The sequence below is a fragment of the Thamnophis sirtalis genome, unplaced genomic scaffold (assembly GCF_051295495.1).
Source record: "Thamnophis sirtalis isolate CommonGarterSnake01/CBP01778 unplaced genomic scaffold, rThaSir2_p1.2 scaffold_1, whole genome shotgun sequence".
Classification (NCBI taxonomy): domain Eukaryota; kingdom Metazoa; phylum Chordata; class Lepidosauria; order Squamata; family Natricidae; genus Thamnophis; species Thamnophis sirtalis.
In genome coordinates this window covers 7172629-7200023 of record NW_028261381.1, presented here as the reverse complement: position 1 = coordinate 7200023, position 27395 = coordinate 7172629, and the positions used below count along the sequence as shown (strand labels likewise).

General features: G+C 40.6%; 1 protein-coding gene across 1 annotated transcript in view; it reads right to left on the bottom strand.

Annotated features, from left to right (window-relative positions):
• Nucleotides 1–219: 219 nt before the first annotated feature.
• The window catches only part of ALS2 (alsin Rho guanine nucleotide exchange factor ALS2), a 65676-nt gene continuing 38500 nt past the window's right edge, over nt 220–27395 (bottom strand). The window contains exons 14-34 of the mRNA XM_087707088.1: nt 26175–26306; nt 25789–25917; nt 22680–22750; nt 20309–20375; nt 19034–19236; nt 18688–18753; nt 17550–17648; nt 16972–17136; nt 16099–16210; nt 14948–15025; nt 14722–14855; nt 13004–13171; nt 11643–11760; nt 10551–10708; nt 10280–10402; nt 8421–8597; nt 7738–7783; nt 6828–6889; nt 5509–5658; nt 3649–3745; nt 220–1347 (exon numbers count right to left, since the gene is read on the bottom strand). Coding sequence (XP_087563214.1) covers nt 1309–1347; nt 3649–3745; nt 5509–5658; nt 6828–6889; nt 7738–7783; nt 8421–8597; nt 10280–10402; nt 10551–10708; nt 11643–11760; nt 13004–13171; nt 14722–14855; nt 14948–15025; nt 16099–16210; nt 16972–17136; nt 17550–17648; nt 18688–18753; nt 19034–19236; nt 20309–20375; nt 22680–22750; nt 25789–25917; nt 26175–26306 — 2394 coding nt within the window. The 3' untranslated portion in view covers nt 220–1308. The remainder of the gene's footprint in view (nt 1348–3648; nt 3746–5508; nt 5659–6827; nt 6890–7737; nt 7784–8420; nt 8598–10279; nt 10403–10550; nt 10709–11642; nt 11761–13003; nt 13172–14721; nt 14856–14947; nt 15026–16098; nt 16211–16971; nt 17137–17549; nt 17649–18687; nt 18754–19033; nt 19237–20308; nt 20376–22679; nt 22751–25788; nt 25918–26174; nt 26307–27395) is intronic.

Sequence of the window (27395 nt, the reverse complement as noted above, 5' to 3'; positions counted from 1 at the left end):
CAACTTGCCTCCAGAAGTTGTGGATGCTCCAACATAGGAAGTTTCTAACAAGATAATTGGGTAACCATTTGTCTGAAGTTGTGTAGGGTTTCCTGCCTAAGCAGGGGGTTGAAGACCTCCAAAGTCCCTTCCAACTCTGTTATTCTTAATGCGGCAAACTAATACTGAAATGATTGTAAAACATTTCCAAAAAGGGATTTATATATTACAACAAAAGAATGACAGAATTAGTAGTATTTTTATTATGAAAATTGCTTCATTTATAATTATAGTTCAACAAAAAATCCATTTTTAATAAAAGAAGTTAACACACAAGCATGATTCTGATGTCCAGAGGTTATTTGCATTGAATCTTATTCACTGAATTTAACCAGGGGAGCATTTCTGATATAATAAAGAACAGCACCTGTTTTATCCAGAATGAGAGCTACTCATACAAGGCAAAGAAAAAAATTAACAAGAACAATGACAGAGAGTTGCTGGTAATGTGGTTTCCTTCTGTCAAATGGCATTGCAGATGTAGCAGTTCCAAATCGCATAATGATAATACTTCAATGCTGAGAGCATATCTTTAGTAAGATTGCAGTTTTATCATTCTGTAACATGAAGTCCATTCTGTAATGTTGTTAGGTAAACCATTCCAAATGTAGCTTATAAAGTGTGTTCATCAAGGCTTAGAAGAACTAAGAGTTCTGTAAACATTTTTAATATTAAATTCAGTGCTGACATTTACAATGTTCCTTGATGTTAAATAATAAATTCCCCTTAACACCTCCCCCTCCCTCCCCCCCAAAAAGTAAAGAAATATCAGCTCCCACATATTTAACACTTTGGAATTAATAAATCCAACAGCTCTCGATTTCACGCAAGCACTTGTACTTTATAACTTTATAGAGAGGATTTTTTTTTCACAAACTGTTTTTTTTTTTAGTAAGAAGGTTATTTGTGTCAACTATTTTTCTCCCCGTGACACACAAACCTAGGCAGCTTCATTTAAAAATAATACAGTAGTTCCGTAGTGCATTTCAGTCCTTCAAAATCACAACATTTTCAACTTCTTCTGTGTCAAAAGCAGCATGTGTCCTGGATGGTATTTTTCTTTCTTGAGATCTACGTAACATTTTCTTCAAAAAATAATTGCTTTCCAAATCTGATCTCTTTTTCTTTGATCTGACATCTTTGCTTTTTTTTTTCTGACTTGAAAGCTTTAGAAATTGCATCCACAGATTGACGTCTCTGTTTTCATTTTAAGTATTTCAGGGAGGATGAATAAAAATTCAGGCGAGTCTTCTACATAAGGCAAATATGTTAGGTGAGCTTTTCATGCTGAATCTGGTAATAGCATGCCTAAAAATAAAGTTTTGAAAAATAATAAGCGAATACATCTGATTCATTAAACATACTTAAGTTGCCAACAGTAAAAGGAGTATAAAATTATAAAACAATGAAAATAATACAAATAAAATAAAACACTAAACATGACTAATAGAAAACAAAACGAGAACAGATTCCCCCAAACATGGGGAATTAATTCCCTTCTAAAGACTATGCAAAGTACTCGGAAAAAGTCATCTAGCAAAATACATTTGTTCTTTTAAATTAAAAAAAAAATAGGTCCCTAAAATGCAGATATTCAAATCTTATGCTGTCCAGGACTTTAAAAATAGTATCACGTGAGAACCAACATGGTTGATAAAACACTAATATTATTTAATTGTCCTATTAATAACAACTTCCAAATAAGAGCCAAGGTGGCGCAGTGATTAAATGCAGTACTGCAGGCTACTTCAGCTGACTGCAGTTCTGCAGTTCGGCTGTTCAAATCTCACCGGCTCAGGGTTCCATCCTTCCGAGGTGGGTAAAATGAGGACCCGAATTGTTGTTGGGGGCAATATGCTGACTCTGTAAACCGCTTAGAGAGGGCTGAAAGCCCTATGAAGCGGTATATAAGTCTAACTGCTATTGCTAACTGCTATTGCTAATATATTCTATTTTGAATTAACTGACATTTCAAAGTCAGTCTTCGAAGACATCCTCATATCCAATAAACTGCAGTAATCTAACTATCACCAAGGTATCATGTGTACACGTGTGTATATGCATGTGTGTGTTTATCTGCAGAACTATTCCTGTACACTGTCTCACTACATCAGTGAGACGGACCACTGGTGACTCCAGTGACAATAATGAGTTCAGGAACACCATTCAATTATGATCTTTAACAAACTAAACCTCTCCAAAAGAGATTGAACATCATAACCTAGATAGATGACCTTTCCATGAACCAGTAGATGCCTAACCTGCACTAAATCCTTTCCTGGCCTTCATCCAATTCATTATAATGCTCAAGTACTTATTCAGGATATGTACTTCCCACAAATGAGCTAAGTAAAAAAGAGAAGGGAAGATGAGTGATAGCAGTTCAGCTCTCACCTTTGATGTGGTTTCAGATAGATATTAACAAAAGAGGATAAAACTGACACCCCTCTCCCCAAGGAATCCCTTGATAAAGGCTCTGCTTAAGGCTTAATCTACAATTTAGCCAGTCTATTGTGAGACTGCCAAATGATTTAAGTCAGTGTTTCTCAACCTTGGCCACTTGAAGATGTCCGGACTTCAACTCCCAGAATTCCCCAGCCAGCGAATGCTGGCTGGGGAATTCTGGGAGTTGAAGTCCGGACATCTTCAAGTGGCCAAGGTTGAGAAATACTGTGTCAGCCTCTGCTTTGCTGCTGCTTCGGCTGCCATTGAAACGGGGAGGGAGGGCATGGTATTTGGGAGGGGTTTACTAATTGTGCTGGAGGAAGATTCTGGAGTTCTGCTGCCTGTCGGACTGCGCATGCGGAGGAGGTTCCCGCCAAGGCCAACGGCACCGACATTCCATCTTGGTGATGCCTTTCGAAGTTATCTCACACCTGACACTTGGGAGAATTATGCAACTGGGATGCCAAGGGGTGGGGAATGGGTTATTTTATATATCACTTGCTTTCGCGCCTAAATAATCAGTCTTCGCTTTGCTACACTTCTAATCATTTATAATTAGTAAAAGTACACTTGATTTCTATCAATGGACTCTCGTGGTTTTCTTTCCTAATTATTCAATGAAGAGGTGCTGACATACTGATTTAAGTGAATAATCTGAGTGCACTTTCTGCTATATTCTTAGGCAAAGCTTATTGCTATGGCTATTTCTTTTAAAAAAAAAGAAAAGAAATAAAACTAGACCAAAGTAGATTTAGAGAATAAACTTCATCCAGATGCATCCAAGAGTTTGTCAGGAAATACTTTCAGATCCATCTTTATCAGGAAGTAAATATTACTAGCTAGTAACGTTTCTTCATCAAAGTCATTGTCCAGGTTACATTCAGATAGGATTAGCCTAAGTACTGCTGTTTCAAAGAGGCCTCTCTTTAAAAAAAAAAAGTATAACAATAATAATTATAACCAGCTATTCTTTCCTTGTTAGTAGCAATGAGCCAAGATAGGCAAAGAATAATTGGACATGCAAAAATATTATTTTCTTTACCTCTGATCCAGGTCAAATTAGGTGAATTTAATACTAACTCAATCAAGTCTACGATTCAAAAGAAAATGATTACAGAGGACATTACAAGATGACTTTGAATAATCAACAGAACGAAGGCTTGCCTTCAGGGTAGTGAACATAATGCCTTGCTCCCCGTGTTGGAGATAGGGATCCATGAGGTCCTCGATCAAGTGAACTTCAGATCCCAGATTTCTTATTCTGCCACAAAAAGGAAACATGGTTACACTAATGGGCATTTGTCAATCAGCAAGTGCATTACAGTTTATAGTTGTTAGTTTTATTGATTTGTATGCCGCCCACTCCCGAAGGACTCCGGGCGGCTTACAATAAAACAAGGGAGGGGAATAATACACAAACAACATTAAAATATACAACAGTCACAATCTCCGGGGGGGCTGGATATTCCGAGAGCCCCCCGGCCTGCTGGAGCAGCCAGGACTTAACAGCTTTGCGGAAGGCCGGGAGGGTAGTAAGGGTCCGGATCTCCACGGGGAGATCGTTCCAGAGGGCTGGCGCTGCGACAGAGAAGGCTCTCCCCCGGGGAGTCGCCAGCCGACATTGGCTGGCAGATGGAATCCGGAGGAGACCTAACCTGTGTGATCAAATCGGTCTATGGGAGGTGATCGGCAGGAGGCGGTCTCTCAGGTACCCAGGTGAGCTGAGGTGGCGCAGTGGTTAAATGCAGCACTGCAGGCTACTTCAGCTGACTGCAGTTCTGAGGTTCGGCTGTTCAAATCTCACCGGCTCAGGGTTGACTCAGCCTTCCATCCTTCCGAGGTGGGTGAAATGAGGACCCGGATTGTTGTTGGGGGCGATATGCTGAATCTGTAAACCGCTTAGAGAGGGCTGAAAGCCCTACGAAGCGGTATATAAGTCTAACTGCTATTGCTATTGCTATTGCTATACTATGAATGTGACAAAAAAATAAAAAGCCGAAAAGGGATGTTTTGAGTTTGAAATGTGTTATATTGATTTTGTAGGCAATTTTCCATTTTGCCTATTCCAGAATGTTTTTATTTTTTGAGCCTCCAGTAAATTTGCAACAATTCTCAGCTCAAAATGGGATACCTGGGATGTGAAACGGGCATTTTTGTTTTAACCCAAACATTTTAACCCATAATGTTTCAAATTCAAAATATTGCACCTTATTGCACTGCATGTTATTCCTTTTTTTAATGCAAATATATTATTGAACATTTCTTGTGGAATCAACCACAAAGCAAATTTTCAGGAATAACTCCCAAACTATGAATACCTAAACATCAATATTATAATCACATAAAGTTATTTATTTCGATGGTATTTCTTCCTAATCAATTTTACAATAATTGCATTTTGTTCTAGCCTAAGAGTCTTTTCACTGAAACTTTTTCTGCTGGAAGATTATCACAGGTGTTCAATAACAACTATGTCTTATTCTATGTGTAGGAAGAGCATCACATATCTTCTCAAAGGAAAAGATGCAGCTTTCAGTTTCATTGTATAGTTTCAGTGCCAGAGATTCCTATGACTTCTTTTTAGAAAATACAATTTCCATATTAAAATAAGAGCGATCTTTTCAAACTAGCCCATTCAGAAGAGGATGAATTAAAATGTTACGCTAGAATTCCAAAACCCAGCCTATGGGAAACCATAGCTGGTCACAAGCCCGGATAAATGGGGAGTGTTGGTTCCCGTGGCGACGGAACCGTGAAACAAGCTGAGAACCCAATGGCAGGACAACACACGGATAAACAACTCTGTAATCCGTGACGTTCTGCCCTTGGCCTTCACAATGCAACGGTCACTGCCTTGTGGACGTTGACATTTACAAAGATTAAGTCCAAGTCCAAGTCCTAGAATTCCAACAGCATCAGAGTTACTTAATAAAACACAATTGGGTCCCATGGCTTATAACAGTTAGACCAATGATGGAATAATTATAGCTATAATTAAAGGATTAAGTGCAGAATTTTACTTACCGGGCTCGTAGCACCACATACAGAAAAACGGGAAACAAATCATCCATGGACCACAGGAAATCTTCATGAAGAGACTCAAGAACGCTCTGTGAGATCTCCTCAAATGTCTGCTGGATCACCTTCAACTTGTCAGTAGGTGTAAACGTTGTGCTATTAGGATAGATTATTTTGAGTCTTGAGTGCAAAAATGAGAATTCTGTTCAATCTCTTAATATTAAATTGAACCTCTCCTCTGATTATTTCAGACACATGAGGGACTACAATATCAATGAAATTCAAGAACAGATACGAAGTTCTAGACATATTGAGAAGCGTGACCCGACAAAAGCGCGCACGACAAAAGCGCGGCGACAAAACCGCATCGCTAAAACCACGACGTCATCACCGCGCCGACAACAGCGCGGCGACAGAAGGGCGCTTTACAACAGCGCGGCGACAGAAAGTCGATTTAAGTTAAGGTAAGGGTTAGCGTTATGTTTAGGGTTAGGTTTAGGGTTAGCGTTAGGGTTAGCTTTTGAATGCTAGTAAAAGTTTATTTTGTTGCATCAAATGGAATAAATATATCAATTACAGACAGTAAAATGTAGTACTGATGTCGGCACGCTAGGGTCGCATTTTGCTTAGCGCTTCGGACGGTGCGGATTTGCCCTCCGCGGTTATGTCGGCGCGGAAAAGGGCTTCGCGGTTTTGTCGGTGAACCATTGAGAAGAGAGAGGCCTTCAGGATGAGTTTCCTTCTTCTTGAAAGAAGTTTTAAGACTGGAACGTTCTTATTTAGGAATAAATAGCAAAAGAATGGTTAGAACACAGAGTTCTGGAAAGTTATAAAAGGACTAAGGGGCCAGATGGATTTGAAGTAAGATTTTAGTTGCAAGAATCAGCCCAAGGGTTTTAAATTTTTTATAAAGACCATATATCTTTTTGATTTTAAAACGACGTCAGAAATCTTTTTTGTGGAAAAATGTTGATTAGAAAAAGAAACATGACGACAGGGAACATTGAAAGTTGGACACTACAGGGAAGCAGAAATAACTATAGTAATACAAAAGAATGCAAATGACCACTGTCTGCAATGAGTGTAAGTCCTTCCATTCCTCACCATCCAGTGAGAACTGAAGAAGCTACTTGGATGAGAAGTGAAATGTCTTCAAAGAAAAACAAGGAAGTCCAGTTGCCTCTTGTAAAAGCACCTTTGCCCTGAACATTAAAACTGTGAATGAGGCAGCTTGCGTATATGACACAAAATCATTAATCACAAGGTAAGTCAACCTATTTCCCATTGAAAGGTGGGAAGGTTAAGTATGCTAATTTTGGAATTACCTGATCTGTTGTAGGCATTCCACAGCAGAAGCAAAACAGGCATCTTTTGAATTTGGCAATACCTAGGCATAAGAATAGAAATTATAATTATGGATAGCTTTAGCCATAAGAATTAAAACTGGACTGGAATAAATTATTTAGCATATTGATTTTCTCCCAAAAGCTTTTATTAAATAAGAAAAATATTACAGGCAAAGAAAAAAAAGTTAAAAAAAGAGGATGAGGGGAGAAAAAAAAAGCAAAATTAAGAAATGCACTAAAATATAAACTGAGAGCAAGTCCCATTGCTTACTACCACTAACAATGTTACCTACTGGTAATGAAACCTCTACAAGAAGACAACCAATCTCAGAAACCACCTAGGATCCCACACCTACACTTTTAATATGTTCATTTCATAAAAAGCATATGGTTGACCTAAATATTATTTAGCTGCTGGTTTAAAATAACTGTTACAAGGCATAATGATGCAAAAGTGATGCCTCACTGTCACACCATTCATAGGATATTTTGTACTTTATAAAAAATCACAAAATGCAGTTTCTAAAAGAAAGCATCCTTCAACCAACAGAGAATCTGAACATCTTGGGAATGGTTAAGTTTTCTGCCAAAATAATGAAATATTCTAAGAAACCAAAAAATCTAAAAAGAATGATAGGAAATATGTGTGAGAAACGTTTCCTGTAAATATCACAATGTTATTGCTGCAGGAAATATGAATTGTTCCTGGAACAATTGTAGAAGAACTACTAAGTGTAAAAAAAAGATACACGATTTGATACTTTAAACATTAACTGAAAGATACTGACAGTATATTCTCCAATTCTCTTTCAATCAGGATAAAAATTCAGACAAAAAATTGATAACAAACATGAATTGTGCAAGTAAAATTCCTGTAAATAAAACATACCTTTTTATTCTCACCAAAGGCAGATGCTGTTGTTGGCCAAAACTTCCTGTAAGTAGTACCATAAAACAACTATGTCAATAGAAGATACATTCTTAAATATGAAAAGAGTCATTTAGAAAATGAGTCCAAAAAACTAGTGTGAAAGCTGCAGGCCTAGAATTTTAGAGACATCAGAGGCATCTGCAGTTATTTACAGATACAAAGATCTCCCAGATCAATAAAGCCCTAATTAGCACCGAGGTCCAATTTCTGGGTACTTAAAAGTTCTTCTCAATGCAAAGATTATCTAATGAAAGAGAATATATAGGGGATTTACCTATACAAATTTAAGCACCTTTAGACTAGACCACATTATATTATCTAGATATTTTTGGCAAGAGAAGTTCATGAGGTGATCTTTCAAAGTTTCTTTTGGTGTTCAAAGTCAGCCTATTTGAACGCCAAGAAATTCAAATAATTAATATGACATACAGGAACTTCTTAAGATCATAGTAATTATTTGTTTCCCACTACAAATCCTTTGAGGATTGAAAGTGCTTAGTCAAGGAAAACTTTATCTATATTGGAAGGTACAAAAAAGGAATTAAATCTTTTTTTCTCCTGCTTAAAGCAATAATTAAAACATACATCTCACAAGAAAATCTAGCTCTCAATATTTTTTCAACATGTGGAAGCATGCTTACGTTTGCACTCCTAAAAAGCTCAATAGTGCTTTATCTGGTTGTTTGTTCAAACGTAGAACGCATTCCCAGTAAACATCTTCCTCTCTTTCATTGTCCAAGGCATACAGCATAAACAGAGGAGGGTAAAGTCGTGGGAGCAGCACAGGAAGTAATAAGCCAGAGCTTGTCACCACATAGCTTAAACACGTAAAAAGCAGGAGACAAAACATTTGAGATGTTATTTTGAGGAACTAGTGTTCTATGAACATTGGCATAATTGATTTGATTCAGACCAACTAATCTTTTCTTAATCAAGAAAACATGTTGAAGAAGCAAAAGGGAATGAATTTCACTTTCTCCTCCCTACTGTATTTTCCCATTTATAATAGCAATAGCAGTTAGACTTATATACCGCTTCATAGGGCTTTCAGCCCTCTCTAAGCGGTTTACAGAGTCAGCCTATCGCCCCCACAGTCTGGATCCTCATTTCACCCACCTCGGAAGGATGGAAGGCTGAGTCAACCTTGAGCCGATGAGATTAGAACCGCTGAACTGCAGATAACAGTCAGCTGAAGTGGCCTCCAGTACTGCACCCTAACCAGTGTGCCACCTTGGCTCTAAGACATCCCAATGTATAGGACGCCTCCCCCCTTTTCTTACCCAAAATTTAGAAATCAGATGGGGGTGGGGGGTGGTGCAAAGTGCCAGCAGAGCATCTGAGGGTTGGGGAGGGTGCTGAAGCGAGTGGGCATCCTGCCTGCAGGTGCCCATGCTGGCTGCCCCTTCCCGGCCAGAACTGGAATGCCACTGCGTTGGCATGGGCACTGCCGTCAGGACACGATGAGAAATGTGACAGAGAAACGCGACGGAGATGGAAATCAGGTAGGCAAAGAAATGCTTGGGGGAAACAAGGGTATCTGGGCAGTGGTGGGTGGGGCAAGCTCTGTGGCGCTTTCCCTGTTCCTCCTTCCCTCGTGCCGACTGCTCCATTTCCCATTTCTCTATTGCAGAGCAGTGCCCAGGATCCACATTGATAGTGTGTGTGTGTATGTGTGTGGTGGTATTTAACAACTGGTTCGTTCAGCATGTGCGGTGGAGCTGGAGGACGGGGGTAGGCCACACCTTCCCCTTTTGGCCCTCGTGTCTAAGACGCCCCTCCATTTTTAGGGATTTTTTTTTAAAGTATCATCTTATACACGGAAAAATACGGTACTTTGGTTGAAATTCTCTTTCAACCAAAGAACAATTACTCCTTAAGTCCTTTTTCTCAGTTATTCCTGAAAAGTTTGAATATTAGCATACACTGCAAGACATTCCAGCACAGAAATTCTTTATCATTTAAACTATACAGAACAAGTCAGAAATATAATTTTTTCTATGCATAGAGGGCATGATGTGTGCTATTAACCAGTGGCGTTAGCAAAGAGCTTCTCTGGCAGAAATGAAGCTTATACTTCTGTGGTTAATACTCCTGCCTTAAAGCAGTGTAAGAAAGAGTAACAGAGGCAAATCAATCTCAGTCTATTCATTAGTTAGGTAGCTTGGCATGTCATCGGAAAGGGTAAAATATTGGAAAAAATCTACTGAATCAGAACTTTTTGAAATTGAACCCACTCAAACATAAACATTAAATAGCTGAAATTCACAACATCAAATCTATAACAATGTTTTGTCTTTATGCATTTTCATTTAGCTTTTTGTTTAATTAAATGGAGGATTAAATGGAGGATTTAAAAAAAGTATAGTATGCTAAATGACATCACCTATATTCCAATAAAAAAGAAAAGAAAATGAAGCTTGAAGCCTCTTTTGATCGGATTTAATGCTAGCTCTAGATTTATTTCCTTAAAGACCTTAGTGCTTTCTTCTGATCAAATTACCCTGGCTCTGGAGAGTCTGGTTCCGAGTCCTTTTTCCCAGTACAGAAAGACCTGGCTTCTTTCATCTCAGTCATCAGGGAGGGAATTACACTGCCTTCTCCAGGAAGATCAGGGAACAGGAATCTTGGAAACCAACATAAAGGCGTTACCGTCAAAATGCGTAGTCTAATAATTGAAAAGCATCGATACATTTTGAAACAAGATTTTCTTCATCTACTCTTTCTGCAAAAGGAATCCACAATTCCAAAGTTGCCTAATAGCAGCTTCTTACCTGATCAACTGGAAGATGCGCTTCAAATAGGATTTAATCTCCTTCACCGCCTCCTTCAAAAGCCGCCGATTGGCTCCTACTCCCACATACGTCATGCGGTATACAGCTACCAGAGTTTCCACAAGTTTTCCCAAAGGGTGCAGAGGAGTATCACATGCCTAAAAAGATGGAGATGAAAAAACCAGAAAGCTACACAAAAGAAGCAGAACTGAAGGGCTCAAATATAAGATATTGTAAACAACACATGTATAAATAAATTAAACTCTAAAAAGTATCACTTGTGTATCTCACCCAAATAGGTCCTAAGTTCAGGATTCATATTTGTGCAGTGTTACCCAAAATTCGTATGAAATGCTTGCAGACAGAGTTAAGGAAGAAACAGTTTTCTTAGAAAATTATTTAACCCAAATTCACGTTTTTACTAAGCATATGGTTCTCAAACTTGCTGTTTTGTATGTAGCCTGTCTAAGAGATGGGACATTAATACCTTTTTTTTGTGGTCAGTAGAATTCTTCTGGCTGGAATTGCTGATAAATGGTGCCCTTAACGTGGATGCTGATGATGATGTACAAACTCAAAACTCTAAAATCCCAAGAAAATTCCAAATCCCATCCACTTTATATTGTCATCTACCAAGAGCCGAGGTGGCACAGTGGTTAGGGTGCAGCACTGCGGGCCACTTCAGCTGACTGTTATCTGCAGTTCAGCGGTTCTAATCTCACCGGCTCAAGGTGGACTCAGCCTTCCATCCTTCCGAGGTGGGTGAAACGAGGACCCAGACGGTGGGGGCAATATGCTGACTCTGTAAACCGCTTAGAGAGGGCTGAAAGCCCTATGAAGCGGTATATAAGTCTAACTGCTATTGCTATTGCTACTGAATTGCCACCTACCCCATATCCGTCCCTGTGCAACCAAGCTTCTTTTCCAAGGAAGCCCAAATAATCATGGGAACTTTTTCTATGTATTTGTTCATTAGAAAAGTATATTATAAACAGCATTATAGATAGCAGCCATTATTTTACTCTGCTCAAGGAATCAGTGAACAGCAGCAAGCTGTAAATGCAGATTATATAGATACTGGCTTCCATATACCTTTATGAGGTATTTCTTAATGTTGTCATATTTTTCCAACGAGAAGGCACCGACATGTTGTGGAATGAACTCCAAGCTCTCCAGGGTTTGTGCGTGTGATCTGCTCAAGAGTTCTGGACTGCAAGAATAGATGGCTATAGTTAAAACCTATACAGAAAAGGGTTTGGGAACCAATAAACACAACAATTTTTCAACTGGTAAAATCTATTAAAAACTGTTTTTCACAACAGATGATTTTTTTCCTCTCCAGAAATTAACTATGAACTTTAAAGCTAAAAATATAGGGGGGGGGGGGGGAACGGACCAGAAACACATCAGCATAATCAACTATTAATGTTAAATATTTTCGTTCTACTATCTTGCAATTTCGCAGCATGATCGAGATTTGTCACGTTCAATCCAGTTTCACATCTTCAAATGGATGATTATTTTTAAAATTCTATAATTACTGGTTTTAAGTGCACAAATATTTCTTTATTTTATCAGTGGCAAGATTTTTTTTAAAATCCAAAACTCTTTAATAGGTAAGTAATTATGAATAGAAAACAACAAATACCGTATTTTTTGGAGTGTAAGACGCATCTTTTTCCCCTCAAAAAAGAGGCTGAAAATCTGGGTGCGTCTTATGCACCGAATACAGCATTTTTGGCCTCCCGAAACCCTGCCCTCTTCACCAAAATGGCCGTGCATAGCCTCTAGGAACCTTTTGGAGAGCTCCTAGGGGCTGGGGAAGGCAGAAATGAGCAAAAAATGGCCCGTTTTGCTCAATTTTACCCACCTGAAGCCCCCAGGAGCACTCTATAAGCTTCCTAAAGGCTATCTATGCCCTTTTTTCTTACAAAAAACAGGCCCGTTTTTGTGAAAAACAGACCATTTTTTGCTCGTTTTTGCCCCCCCCCATGCCCCCAGGAGCACTCTGCGAGCTATTTATGCCTTTTTTGAGGGGGGGGAAATGGGCCCATTTTTGCGAAAAACGGGCCGTTTTTGTGAGGTTTGCAGAGTGCAAAAACTTTTTTTTAAAGTTTTCCTCTCCAAACCCTTGCTGTGTCTTATATTCCGGTGGGTCTTATACTCCGAAAAATACGGTGTGTGAAAAATAGCTCCACTATAGAGCATCTCACTAATGTATTTACTCTGTCAATACCAAAATAATTTAGAATGAGCCAGACTGAAGAATTTTGTATTAAGGATTAAAAAAGGGATTAAGAAACACTTTTCATGTTACCTATCCATAAATACAAATTGCTTATATTCCGGGTATTTACAGATTAACTTCCCTTTTAACAAGAAAATAAATGGCAACTGAACTTTACATTAGAACTGTCCGATTGAACAAAAATGCATCTACCCCACCTACTAACCTTTCTTTGTGTTGCCTCCGATTGGTTGTCAGGGCAACAGCAATGTTATCCCACGCTTTCCACCTGTCCCCTTGACCTGGCTGGTCACAGCCGAGATGGTGCCAGCAGTCCTCGAACACCGCCCTCCACTTCTCGTCTGCTGGGACCGCAAGGTTTCCTAACTTTCGCCTACATTTGACAACATTTAACGAACAGTAACTACAGGTTCAACCAAATAAAATGAGAGCCCCCTTCTGAAAAGTTCCTCCACAAAGCAGACTTTTTTGATATCGTGAACAAAAGTAACTCTCAATCTACACTAAAAAAACCTTTAAAGAGCCGAGGCGGCGCAGTGGTTAAATGCAGCACTGCAGGCTACTTCAGCTGACTGCAGTTCTGCAGTTCGGCTGTTCAAATCTCACTGGCTCAAGGTTGACTCAGCCTTCCATCCTTCCGAGGTGGGTAAAATGAGGACCCGGATTGTTGGGGGCAATATGCTGACTCTGTAAACCGCTTAGAGAGGGCTGAAAGCTCTATGAAGCGGTATATAAGTCTAACTGCTATTGCTATTGCTATTGCTATTGCTATTAAACGCATTTGCACAGAAAGAATGAATGAATCGACATATCCTTTTTTGCACCAGTCAAAACAGTCTTCCTTGTTCCAATCCCTTCTTCCCCAATCCCAGCTTTTGAGGCCTGACTAGTTCTATGGTACTAATGAAAGTGTTTAAGCTCTTTCTATATGCAACTTGTATTAAGAACCATAATAATTTAATTCCCCATTTCAAGATGAGTATTCTTATTGCAAAAAAAATCCAAGAAGAGGTTTTCATGAATCAATTTCAACAGTTTCTATTATTACTGAAAATCTGCCAACTATAATGTAAGTGGGCTTCTTAAATATTTCAAATAATCATCTGATTCAAAAGTACCACGGATAGCTGCATATATTTTTTTAATTTAATCGAATTAACCTTCGTGCAAATTCATTTCCCCCCTGAATCCTGCACAAAGAAAAGACAGCAGCCTTGATTCTGCTGGTGTTGCAACCCAAACTGAGGCTGTAGGAGTAGAAGCCTCTGCAGAATCACTGGATAGGCAGCCTGACATCCACAAAGGGATTCTCTAAATAAAGAAAGATCCCAGGCTGGTAAATTGCAATAACTACCAAGTACCATATCAGATGCTAATCAGTGCAATTTCTCCAGCATTGGGCTCCATTTGATATCATCATGGCACAGTTACGGGAGATTTTCTATTGGAATTTAAAGCTTTCAAATGCCTTTAAGGAGACATTTCAGTTAGGGGCCTTTCAGGAAACAATCTTGGAAATTTTAAGCACATTGGAAATTTGAGTAATAGATCATATACAGCAGGGCTGTCAAACTCACAGCTTGTGGGTCGGATGGGTCACATGCTGCCGCCCCCCCCCCCCCGGTTTAGCGAAGGGGGGGAAAGTCCCGATACGTAATGTGATGCCGCCATGGCACCGCACGTTTGACACCCCTGATATAGGGCTAATAAAAGTCTCCTTCAGTCCTATTCATGACCTGTTTTCAATAGTCATATTAGATGCAGATACTTGTCCCAAATTGTCCACCTCATTCTCTGGTCCAATCATCTAAACTAGCTTGATGGGGAACACCACTTGGCTTCCTAGTTAATGCCAGTGTTACAACAGTTAATTACCTACAATGATAGAACCATCTGATGAGAAGCTAGCTCCCATCCACTCACAGTGTTTTAGGCCGATCTTTCTCATGATCATATAAAGTGGGCTTGAAGTAGGTCCCTGTAATCTTTATTCCAGATCCCCATTCACCACTGAAAGTGCCTTCAATAGTGTCTCCATTTGGCAAAGTCAGCGTTCCCTGAGAAGAAAAAGGGGAAAGAGGAAAAAATATGTAACACACTTCTTTTTAATAAGCTGTTCTGCTGAAGGAAAGCAGGTGTTTCAAATTACCTTTCCATTGAGGGTCCAATTATCTGAAAATTCTCCTTCGTATACCGTGTCATCTTCAGACAGCAAAACCCCAGTCCCCTGCGAAGAATATAGTACGGCAATCAGTGCAAGACATGTTTGGAATCATTCTCATATTATCTTTTTTTATTTTATTTTATTTTATTTTAAATAAATTTTTATTTCTCATATATACATTCACAATTATATGATCTCATAACATACAAATAATAATATGTATTTGTAACAATTTTTCTCCCCTACAATTGACAATATAATTGAAATTACTTTCTTACCATCCCATAAACCCATCTTATTTTACAACAATCCTACTTCTTCTTCCTTCTCTCCTTCCTTCCCTCCTTTCTTTTCTCCTTCTCTCCTTCCTTCCCTCCTTCCTTCCCTCCCTCCTTCCCCCTTCCCTCCCTCCTTCCTTCTCTCCTTCTCTCCTTCCCTCCTTCCTTCCCTCCTTCCTTCCCTCCTTTCTTCTCTCCTTCCTTTCCTCCTTCCTTCCCTCCTTCCTTCCCCCCTTTCTTCTCTCCTTCATTCCCTCCTTCCTTCCCTCCTTTCTTCGATTCCCATATTATCATTGTTCATTATTTAAAATTTACATCTTATTTTTTCAGATATTTTAGATAACAGCATTTTTTTTAAAAAAATGTTAAATGGACATGTTAGTACTTTATTATCACTAGATTCCATTTAATATAAATTTTTTGTCTTAATACACTTCACTTAAAATTCTCTAAATGACAAAAATGGCTATTGTTTTTACAGATGGCATTTTATAATGCTCCAAAAATAAATCAATGTATTCAATTAACTTTCTGCAGAGAAAAGAGCCTGAAAACTCCAGCAAAACCACTGGGATGGGGAAAGAATAAAATTTCTCCTATTTTTCTTTCCATCTGGTAGATCTTATAAATTCAAATAAACAGATAAAATCTTTCACCTGTACATAACCTGAGCCATTTGAAAGACAAAAGTTTCACTAGAACACTGTTGATTAGAAATACGATTCCAAACTAAAATACTACCTTTAAAAAATAAGTGCAATAATATTGTCATATATTGTCTTTTAAAGGGCAAAGCAAAATTGGGCAAAGGTAAAAATGTTTCCCCATTATACAACATTTATTTATATGAAAACTCACCATCATTTTATTGTTGTTAAAGGATCCTTCATAATATAATCCAAACTGTGTGACCACAACACCATTGCCTTGGCAAAAATCATCTTGCCACATCCCCATGTATTTTTCTCCCCTAAAGATACAGAAACACATTATTGTCTCTAAAATCTGAAAAACTGAGAAATGAGGATTAGATGACATTCTAATTTAAGTAACAGTTTATTATAGTTGAGCAACTGTTTCAACAACTACTAAGATCGTATCAAAAATCTATTACCATCCTTTCAGATTTAAAAATTTGTACTAAGAGGCGCAGACTTTTGTGTGAATTTCTCACTCTTAAATTCAAGACGGGTGATTAGGTGTCTAATGGACACTAAAAGTAATCATTAAGATTAAGATTTAGTTTATTTATATGCCGCCCTTCTCCGGGAGGGACTCAGGGCGGCGAACAACTCAAAAGGGGAAAAGGGGATACAAACACAATACACGTAATTAAAATACACAAGAGTCATACAGCCATACAAGTCGAGAGGGGAGGGGAACTCATCAACCCCAGGCCTGCCGGCACAGCCAGGTTTTGACGGCTTTCCGGAAGGCCTGGAGAGAGGTGAGGGTCCGAATCTCCGCGGGGAGTTCATTCCAAAAGGCCGGAGCTGCCACAGAGAAGGCCCTCCCCCGGGTGGTAGCCAGATGGCATTGCCTGGTAGACGGAACCCGGAGGAGGCCGACCCTGTGCGATCTAACGGGTCTATGGGAGGTAATTGGCAGCAGGCGGTCTCTCATGCCGTTCTCTGCTTAAGAATAAACATTTCCTAGCAATTCCTTTTTCTTGTTACAATAGAGTAGTACTATATTATTAATATAGTAATTCAGATGTTCGGATCTATTTACCTTGTAATATCATCAAATACTCCATATCCAGCCTTCTTATCCATCACCCATTGGCCAATGAACATGCTAGGTGAGGAAGAAGTCAGTTTCCCACTGCGTAGAAGGCCATGGCCGTGGCGCATATTATCTTGAAAGCTTCCTTCGTAGACCTCCCCAGTTGCATACCTAGAAGGAAAAATAAGTCTGCCTTACTTCAAAGAAGCTGAGGATTTTGCTCCAAGATATTTCTCCATCATGTTTTTTTTCTCTCTCTCTCTAACCAAGAGAGATGAATGATTATTATGTGGGCAATACCATAGGAATGTGGAAACTTAGATTATAAGGTTAAGGAAAATATTTCTGGCAATGGATGTTCCCACCATCGTGGCACTTATCAGAAATCTGCTCCGTTTTGTTACCGGTAGTAATTCTATATCAGAACAGTGTAAAAGTCTGGGTATTCCTTGCTCCCCTTTCTAAAACAATGTGGAACTGGTAGGTAGATTATAAAGAGGTGGTTTAAAACCGGGATCTTCCTATTCTTAGTCCAAAACATACACTACACTACACTATATATGCACTCTGTCTTTCTCTATTACCTGTAGATACCGTGTCCACACATTTTGCCTTCTTTCCAAAATCCAATATAATTGTCAGTCTTCTTCATTGTTTTATTTGGTAGTTTATATTCACCATATCTGCCAATATTAAAAAAAAAAATCACAGCATTTTACAATACTAATTTGCAAAACCATGTATGCTTCAAGAAAGGTTTGGAAGACATACTTTGGATTTTATGTAAGCATAGTATTATCTTCTATTCAACAGGCAAGGGGTCAGCCATCTGCAGCTCTGGAGCCCCATGTGGTTCTTTCCTCCCTCTGCTGTGGCTCCGTCACCGGTTGGCGCCACAATTTTGAGAGGAGCTTCCGGTGGGAGGTGGGGGGGAGAGAAGCACAGTGCACCAGGAGAAGACTCTATGGCAAGGGGAGGGTTTTCCAGTTGTCTCCACAATTGTTAGGGCTTTCAATAGCAATAGCAATAGCAGTAGACTTATATACCGCTTCATAGGGCTTTCAGCCCTAAGCGGTTTACAGAGAGTCAGCATATTGCCCCCAACAATCTGGGTCCTCATTTTACCCACCTCGGAAGGATGGAAGGCTGAGTCAACCCTGAGCCGGTGAGATTTGAACCGCTGAACTGCTGATCTAGCAGTAGCCTGCAGTGCTGCATTTAACCACTGCGCCACCTTGGCTCTTTCAGTTATGACAGGTAGAGGAAAAAGCATGCCACGCTAGGAGGAGACTCTATTGCGCGTGAACTGAACTTCCGGTCAGCCCCAGAATTGAACAGGGGGCTTCCGGTTAGGACCTTTGTGGCTCCTGGTGTTTTCTTTTCTGTAGGAAACGGGTCCAAATGGCTCTTTTGAGTGTTTAAGTTTGCTGACCCCTGCCTTAGAGGCAATTGAAGTTTCTCACGAGCTTTAATCAAGAGTCCGCTGCTTTAAGGTATTCTCCTAAAACATTTCTGGCTTTTGTAAAAGTCTGAAAAATTGAGCTTCTCTACCAAGTAGAGAAGAATTGCTATGCTTACAGAGTCCAACCCCCTGCTTCCAAATAATGTTTACGCCTGCCCAGTCCTACTAATCCTAATTTGACGGTACTTTTTAAAAAAAATATTATTTGTGAACAGCAGGTTCCCACCCCACACTCCCCCGGCTTAGTCTATTATACCTACCCATCCTCCATGCCATTTCTGAACATGCCAGAATACATCTTTCCATCTGCCCACTTCAAGACTCCTCTGAAATATATGGAATATTAGAATTCTATTGGTTCTATATTGAAATTATCACAATACAGGTTATGCAGAATTTTCATAACTTCCAAAAGAACTGGGATATGCCGGATTAACTTTTAATTCTCAAGAATTATGACAATGTAGGCTAAGGGGCTTTCAATGCATATTACTGCGTCTATTCCAGCTCTATTTTCATATAGCTTTTTACATCAACCGCTTGTGATCTGCTGTAAACATTTAGGTAAATGACTTCTCATGCAATCTGGAAAAATTTCAGTTTCACCTTCCATGTGGCTTCCCAGAAAGCCATCGACCATTGTAAGTAGCATCCTTAAGCCGAGTATCTTTGTAGAAGGTATATCTTGCATTCCTTGAAATAGGGGGCTCCTGCCTCTGAAGGCTTCCACTAGCACCATAGGGAGGGAAATCAGATGTCCCTTTTAAGGCCTGATCTATAGCTTGGCTTATAGATTTCAGCCACTTAGTCTGAAACAGAGTGAAAAATGGTCAAAGGCTTTCTGATGCTTACGTTCCTCTTACTTCTCTCATTCTACATTTCTTACAGGAATTCCTTGGAACTGGTGTGACACATCTACTGACGTCATGGAATTCATACATTAATAACAATGGTGCATTGTAGAATACAGTATAAAACATTCCAGTACTTTTACTCCTTTTTAAAAAATCAGAATTGAATTTTAACATTACAATGTAAACATAGGCCCACTATACAGTGGTATCACAGACATTTCTTCCTGAATAAATTAGTTAAAAGTATAACAATTAACAAATTGTAATGTAATTTGTGAAGCTCTTGGCCTCAGTCCAGCTATGAGTTGTGGGTTATCATTTTAAAATAAATGCTGAAAGATATGCAAGATATGGTTATTTAACGTTAGCAGTTTTGAAAGTACATAGGTTCACACCACTAAAAATGTCAATCTTCAATAATATGCTTGTTGAAAAAAATTAAAGGTTAAAATAGTTATGTTTAATATGCAACAAGCTTAACACAGTAGTTTAGTCCAGTGTTTCTCAACCTTGGCAACTTGAAGATGTCTGGACTTCAACTCCCAGAATTCCCCAGCCAGCATTCGCTGGCTGGGGAATTCTGGGAGTTGAAGTCCAGACATCTTCAAGTTGCCAAGGTTGGGAAACACTGGACTTTAGTCTTTAACCTAAAAAATGTTATGAGGACCCTCTGAAGATGTAATTTCATCTCTACCAACTATTGGATATCCCATCTAAAAAAAATGTTGAAAAAGGTGAGATCTCTGTTTGTTAAGCAGTTGCTTCTCTTGATCTTATCAACTATTTTCCAAAAATAAGATATTTAAGACTGTACACCGATTCCAGGGGAAATTTACACAATATAATGATTTTATTAGGTTGATCTGAAATCAGCAGAGATCATAGAAACATGCTTCATACCAATTTCAAAGAATAGAACAGAAAAAAATATAGAATAGGCTCTAGAAAGCAAGTCATGCTAGAAAATGGACAAGTCATAAGTGCATCTGATGAACTGAATGGAGGGAAGGGGCAAAAAAAGTCCCACCTTTTCTTGTGGACTTGATGAAATGAGAATAAACTGTTCTTCAGGCGTAGTGATTCTCAAACCATTCCTAGAGCAAAGAAAGTAAACTGTGTTGTAAATGTTAATCCAGAGAAATGACTACATTACATTCTTTTCACAAATTGGGGGGCATGTAAGGATGTATAATTATAGAAAGATAATGATGAGAATAGTGGGGAATTGTAACCAGGTCTACATCTAATGAGCCGAGGTGGCGCAGTGGTTAGGGTGCAGTACTGCAGGCCACTTCAGCTGACTGTTATCTGCAGTTTGGCGGTTCAAATCTCACCGGCTCAGGGTCGACTCAGCCTTCCATCCTTCCGAGGTGGGTGAAATGAGGACCCAGACAGTGGGGGCGATATGCTGACTTTGTAAACCGTTTAGAGAGGGCTGAAAGCCCTATGAAGCGGTATATAAGTCTAACTGCTATTGCTACTGCTATTGCTATCTTTGCCAAAATTAGGCTGGGAGGAGGGAGGTTTTTAAAAGCACATTGACTATATATGTATAGTTTTCTGTTATACATTTTTTTTTTACTAAAAAGGAGGAGGAGACAGGTTAAAATGAAATATGTATATTGAAAAGGAATTATAAATACCATTAACATAAATGGAGCTCGCTCAGAAGCTGAAATACACCAAATAAATGAGATGAAGAGTGTGAAGTAGAGGAGAGAGGTAAGGGAAGAAGGGAGTGATAGGAGAGAGGGTAAGGGGGGGGGGAGAGGAGAGAAACGAGGAGTGGTAAGGGGAGGGAGGAGAAGGAGAGAAGAAGAGGAAGTTGAGAAGGGAAGGTTGACAGAGGGAAGAAAGGAGGGTAGGGAGGGGGAGGAGAGAGGGAGAAGAAAGTGATGGATAAAGCAGTGTTTCTCAACCTTGGCCACTTGAAGATGTCCGGACTTCAACTCCCAGAATTCCCCAGCCAGCATTCGCTGGCTGGGGAATTCTGGGACTTGAAGTCCAGACATCTTCAAGTGGCCAAGGTTGAGAAACACTGGGATAAAGTACAAACATGGTGTATGGAGAGCAGACGGGCCAATAATTGGTTTTTGGGAGTTGTTGGTAAGACGAATTGATGTAAACATCTAATAATACAATACGATGTTGGTTATGTAATAGTATACATGTGATTTATATGTTATGAAAATGGAAAAAAATAAAAGCTTTATTTAAAAAAAAATGTACTGTCTGCATGATTGCTTATTTTGATTGACAGGATTTGCATCCTGAAAAAGAAGATGCAGTAAATAAATATTTTTGCTTCTTAAACAATTCCATGAGCAATTGTTAATACAGCAAATATAGGTAGTCCTTGACTTACGACATCAATATAGCCAAACATTTCTGCTTCTAAGCAAGGCAATTGTTAAGTGAATTTTGCTCCATTTTACAACATTCCTTGCCACAGTTGTTAAGTGAATCCCTGTGATTGTTAGATTAATAACACAGGCGATAAGTGAATCTGTCCTTCCCATTGATTTTGGTTGTCAGAAGGTTGAAAAAAGAGATTACACAACTCCAGGACACTGCAACGATCATAAGGATGAGAGACCGCCTACTGCCAATCACCTCCACTCGACCAATTAGATCCCACAGATTAGGCCTCCTCCGAGTTCCATCAGCCAGTCAATGTCGACTGGCAACCACGCGGAGGAGAGCCTTCTCTGTGGCTGCTCCGACCCTGTGGAACGAACTCCCCGTGGAGATTCGTACCCTCACCACCCTCCAGACCTTCCGCACAGCCCTTAAAACCTGGCTGTCCCGACAGGCCTGGGGCTAAAGACCTTAACCCTGCCCGAATAGTATGAATGTTGTGCTTTTAATGATGTATTGTCTTATATGTAACTTGGTTTGTCCTCCCCTCCCCCTGAACTGTGAGCCGCCCTGAGTCCCCCCAGGGAAAAGGGCGGCATACAAATAAAGTATCTTATCTTATCTTAGTTATTAAGCATCTGAATTTTGATCACGGAACCATGGGGATGCTGCAATGCCGTTAAGAGTGAAAAAAGTTCGTAAGTCATTTTTTTCAGTGCTCTTGTAACTTTCAACCATCACTAAATGAACTGGTTAGTCAAGGACTACCTGTAGACTGTATAAATCTAAATAGTTTTACATCTGAAATGAAAAGTTAAGACTGCTTCATAGATTCAGCATGTTTATACTTAAAAGCCCATATTAACAGTTGTCGTCAGTTGACACAAGCGTAAAGAATTTATAAGAATTTAAATTCTACTATGAGCACTGAAAGCAGGTTCAAGAGTAAGTATGGGATAGGCTGCAAAGTAAGTTTTAAAAAGAGCCAATAATTTGTTAACTAATCCAAACTTAATACAAAGCAGCTGAAAAATACTTACATATTACCAGTCTCTTCCGAAACAGGTTCTATCCACAGGGTAGACAAGGAAAAAATATGGTGAGTTGAGAACTAGCAGAGAAAAAAGGAAAAGGTCAATCTTCATATTATGATTATGCCCATAATGTAAGTTTTAGTCCGTGGTCTTTGCTTGGGCCCTGGCTTTCAAAAAGCTTCTGGTTACAATTCAAGGCGCCGGTTGTTACTACCTATAAAAACCTTTTGTGGTATGGGATCAGGATGCTTCGCTCTACCAGCCCTCCCACATGTGTAGGAGGAGAGCATGCTCTGGGTCCCTTTGATTACGAAATACCATCTTATGGGACCCAAAACGTTGTGGCACCTGATCACTGGAACATCTTCCCCCCCTAAGATTCCCCACACTACAAGCCTTTTGGAAAGCATTCAAGAACTGGTTCGTTGCTCAGGCATTGAATGATTTAGTAACTGTTTTGAGGTTTTATTCTCAGCTGCCTTTTCCTGTTTTAAGATTATTTAGGGCAGTGGTAGTCAACCTGGTCCCTACCGCCCACTTGTGGGCGTTTCAGCTTTCATGGTGGGCGGTAGGGGTTTTGTCCAATACTGAAGCTATACTTTCCTTTTTTTAATTTAATTGACTTCCCTACTTTATAAATCACCATTACTGTGGAACCGGTGGGCGGTTAGAAAATTTTACTACTAACAGAGATACAAAAGTGGGTGGTAGGTATAAAAAGGTTGACTACCTCTGATTTAGGGATTGTTTCTGAAATATTTTTTAAATTATTGGTTTAATTTTAAATTCTGTTGGTTGCCCAGAATTCCTCAGGTGAGAGGGACAGCCATATTAAACAAACAAACTTTAGTCTCACTCCAAGCCCTTCATGGTATTGGACCTGGGTACTTGAGAGACCGCCTACTGCCAATTACCTCCACTAGACCAATAAGATCCCACAGACTAGGCCTCCTCCGAATTCCATCAGCCGGCCAGTGTCGACTGGCGACTACCCGGAGGAGGGCCTTCTCTGTGGCTGCTCCGACCCTCTGGAACGAACTCCCCGTGGAGATTCGTACCCTCACCACCCTCCAGGCCTTCCGCAAAGCCCTTAAAACCTGGCTGTTCCGACAGGCCTGGGGCTAAAGACTTGCAGCCCCACTTCGAATGGTATGATTGTTGTGCTTTTTTTAACTGTGTATGGTCTTTATGTTTTGTAACTTTGTCTGTTTTTCCCCTCCCTTGAGTTGTGAGCCGCCCTGAGTCCCTTTCAGGGAAAAGGGCGGCATACAAATAAAGTAAAATGAAATGAAATGAAATGCGTTGCAATCTGTGCCGTTACCATATCTGTACAAAGAAAAACTCTGATCCATAATTCAGTGATGTCCTCTATTCTTAACATGCCTAATTAGTAGCAATTGACAAAGACTGAGGGGGGGAAAGCAATAGCAGCATTTGGTTTCTCTTTTGTGATAAATTACTCACAATTTAGAAGATCCTAATAACTAGACTGGATGATAAGAAAAAGAATCCAGAGGGAAGAGAGGGAGGGAAGAGCCAAGGTGGCGCAGTGGTTAGAGTGCAGTACTGCAGGCCACTTCAGCTGACCGCTATCTGCAGTTCGGCGGTTCTAATCTCACCGGCTCAAGGTTGACTCATCCTTCCATCCTTCCGAGGTGGGTGAAATGAGGACCCAGACTGTGGGGGCGATATGCTGACTCTGTAAACCGCTTAGAGAGGGCTGAAAGCCCTATGAAGCGGTATATAAGTCGAACTGCTATTGCTATTGCTAGGGAAGGAAAACAAAATCTATTTCTGAACTGTGTTTGGAAACCTACAAACTAAAGAAGTAGCCTATATTCATTTTATATTATTTCAAAAAATAGAAAAATCTTACCATATGCCAGTCAGAATAATTTTAGTGAATACACAGAAGACTGCCCAATTAGTTTCCTATATGTTCTTCTACAAACATTGAATATTTCTCTATTGCGGATACAGATACATTTACAGATACATTAAGTTTACCAGGAGCAGGGGTGGGTTTCAACCGGTTCGCGGCGGTCCCCACGAACCAGTTGGTTGGCGAACCCGGAAGTAAGTAACTTCCGGGAACGGCGAAGGGCCCACCCGCCTGCCCGCGCTCCTTACCGGTCTTTGAAGGCTTCTGCGCTTCCACGCAGGCGCATGGCACATACAGCGCCTGCGTGATTCTCCACGAGCAGCTGGATGGCACATACAGCGCCTGCGCGAGTCTCTGCGAGCAGCTGGAGCATCGCGCAGGCGCTAAGACGCATGCGTGAACTGCACGCGTGCACGAGGACCACGCTGGCCCCGTTCCAACCGAACCGGTTGGAACGGGATTAGCAACCCACCCCTGACCAGGAGGAGCATGTTGTGGGTCCCATTTGCTAAGGACCTTCATCTTGCAGCTAAGAGAACCTTTCCTGCTATGCCCCCATCCTTTGGAACAAGATGAAATTGGCCCTGACCTTACTGATCTCCAGGAAGGCCCTTAAAACCTGGTTGTAACATCAGGCCTGTGGATGTGAAAGTTTTGAAATGCAGACTTCTGTGTTTTTGTTTTTATTATACTCTTAATTGTTTTAATTGGTTCACCGACAAATGCGCGCTCGACAAAAGCGCGCCGATGAAACTGCGGTGAGAAAACCGCGAAGTCGAAATCGTGCCGACGAATGAGCGCAGAAGCGCGCCGACAACAGCGCACCGACAAAAGGGCGCCTTCAACGAACAAGTAATAACAACCTAATAACCCTAACCCTAACCCTGAACCTAACCCTTACCTTAACTTAAATCGCGCTTTTGTGGGCGCGGTTTTGTCGGCCCGTTGTTGTGGGCGCGTTTATGACGTCGCGGTTTTCTCACCACGGTTTTGTCGGCGCGCTTTTGTCGTGCGCGCATTTGTCGGGTCACGGTTTTAATTGTGTTTTAATAGTTTTGTTAATTTTGATTGTTGAGTTTTTGTTATTATAACTATCTGCACTGCCCAGAGTCAGATAAGCAAGATGGGTAGCTATATAGTATAGATGAAATAACTATATAAATAAACATGCTTTCAATTTGAAGGCTGCCTTGTCCTAGGAAGGGATGAATGCCCCACCCTTCAAGTACAGACCTGAGCATGGACTAAGGCATCATTGAAGAGGATGAACCAATTCACCGAAAATCTCCCAGCATGTTGCAGCGACAATCCTCGATTGCTGCTTTCACAGATCAGCCGCCGTTCAGGTTTCCTCAAGGAATCCTGCAATTGAAAAGAAACACAAGGCAATTTAACAAGAGGTAAGGCAATTCACGCTAGGAATTTGCAATGCAGTGGGGCTTGAATTTATTTGCATTTAAACATTATAATGGAATGGAATGATAAATCATAATTAACAAGATACCATTTTCTAAAACTAGAAGAATTATCTTCATGTAAGTATAAACAGAAAGTATTACAATTTGTGGCAGTAAATAATACCAGCTCCTAATACACACACACAATCCCCATACACGTACTGTCATTTTCCCAGGAAATGTTTTCCAGAAACCTAGTGTATATTCAGCATCTTTTCTTTTCCTACTGAGATGGACAGCCAGAGATTCATAAGAAGAACTGGAATCCTGAAGGCTTTGATATTCTGGAGATGTCTACCGAGAAAGAGAAAGAATAGAGACTGATTAATGTTCCACAAGACCATCCCAATATTTTGATATAAATTACTGTATTTTTTTTGCTCCATAAGATGCTTCGGACCATAAGACGTACCTAGCTTTTGGGGAAGAAAACAAGAAAACAAAAAAATCTGACTCTGCCTCCCAGCCCCAGCACATGGCTCGTCTGGGCTCAGCTCCATTGCACCCACCACCAGTCAGCTGAGCGACAGCTGGTTTCCAGCCTCCCCGAATTAACGCCAATCAGCTGTTCCAGGCGGCGGGGATTGCTGCTGCCTATTGCCGCCACTACCTGTTGCCGCCTGTGGCATCCCTGCTGCCTGGTTGGCGGTATTCCGGAGGCCGCTTCAACTGCCAATAGGTGGCGCCGGCAAGCAACAGGCGGTGGTGGTGATAGGCAATATTTGCTCCATAAGATGCACAGACATTTTCACCCCCTTTTTTTGGGGGGGGGGGGGAAAGTGTGTCTTATAGTGTAAAAAAAACAAACCCTGGTACTTTATATTGTACCAGACTGGATTATTGTAATGCGCTCTACATGGGGCTGGCCTTGAAGAGTGTTCGAAGACTCCAATTAGTCCAGAATGCAGCCGCGCGAGCGATTGTGGGTGCACCAAGGTACACCCACGTTACACCTATCCTCCGCGAGCTGCACTGGCTTCCTATTGGTCTCTGAATCCGCTTCAAGGTGCTGGTCGCTACCTATAAAGCCCTACATGGCATCAGACCTGGGTACCTGAGAGACTGCCTCCTGCCGATTACCTCTCTCAGACCAATTAGATCACACAGGTTGGGTCTCCTCCGGATTCCATCTGCCAGCCAATGTCGGCTGGCGACTCCCCGGGGGAGAGCCTTCTCTGCTGCAGCTCCGGCCCTCTGGAACGAGCTCCCTGTTGAGATCCGGATCCTTACTACCCTCCCGGCCTTCCGCAAAGCCACCAAGTCCTGGCTGCTCCAGCAGGCTGGGGGGAGCTGAGAAGCATCTACCTCCACAGAAATTGTGAATGTTGGTTTTGTTTTTAATATGTTGTCTTTGTCTCGTTCCCCCCTTTTCCCTTGTCTTTT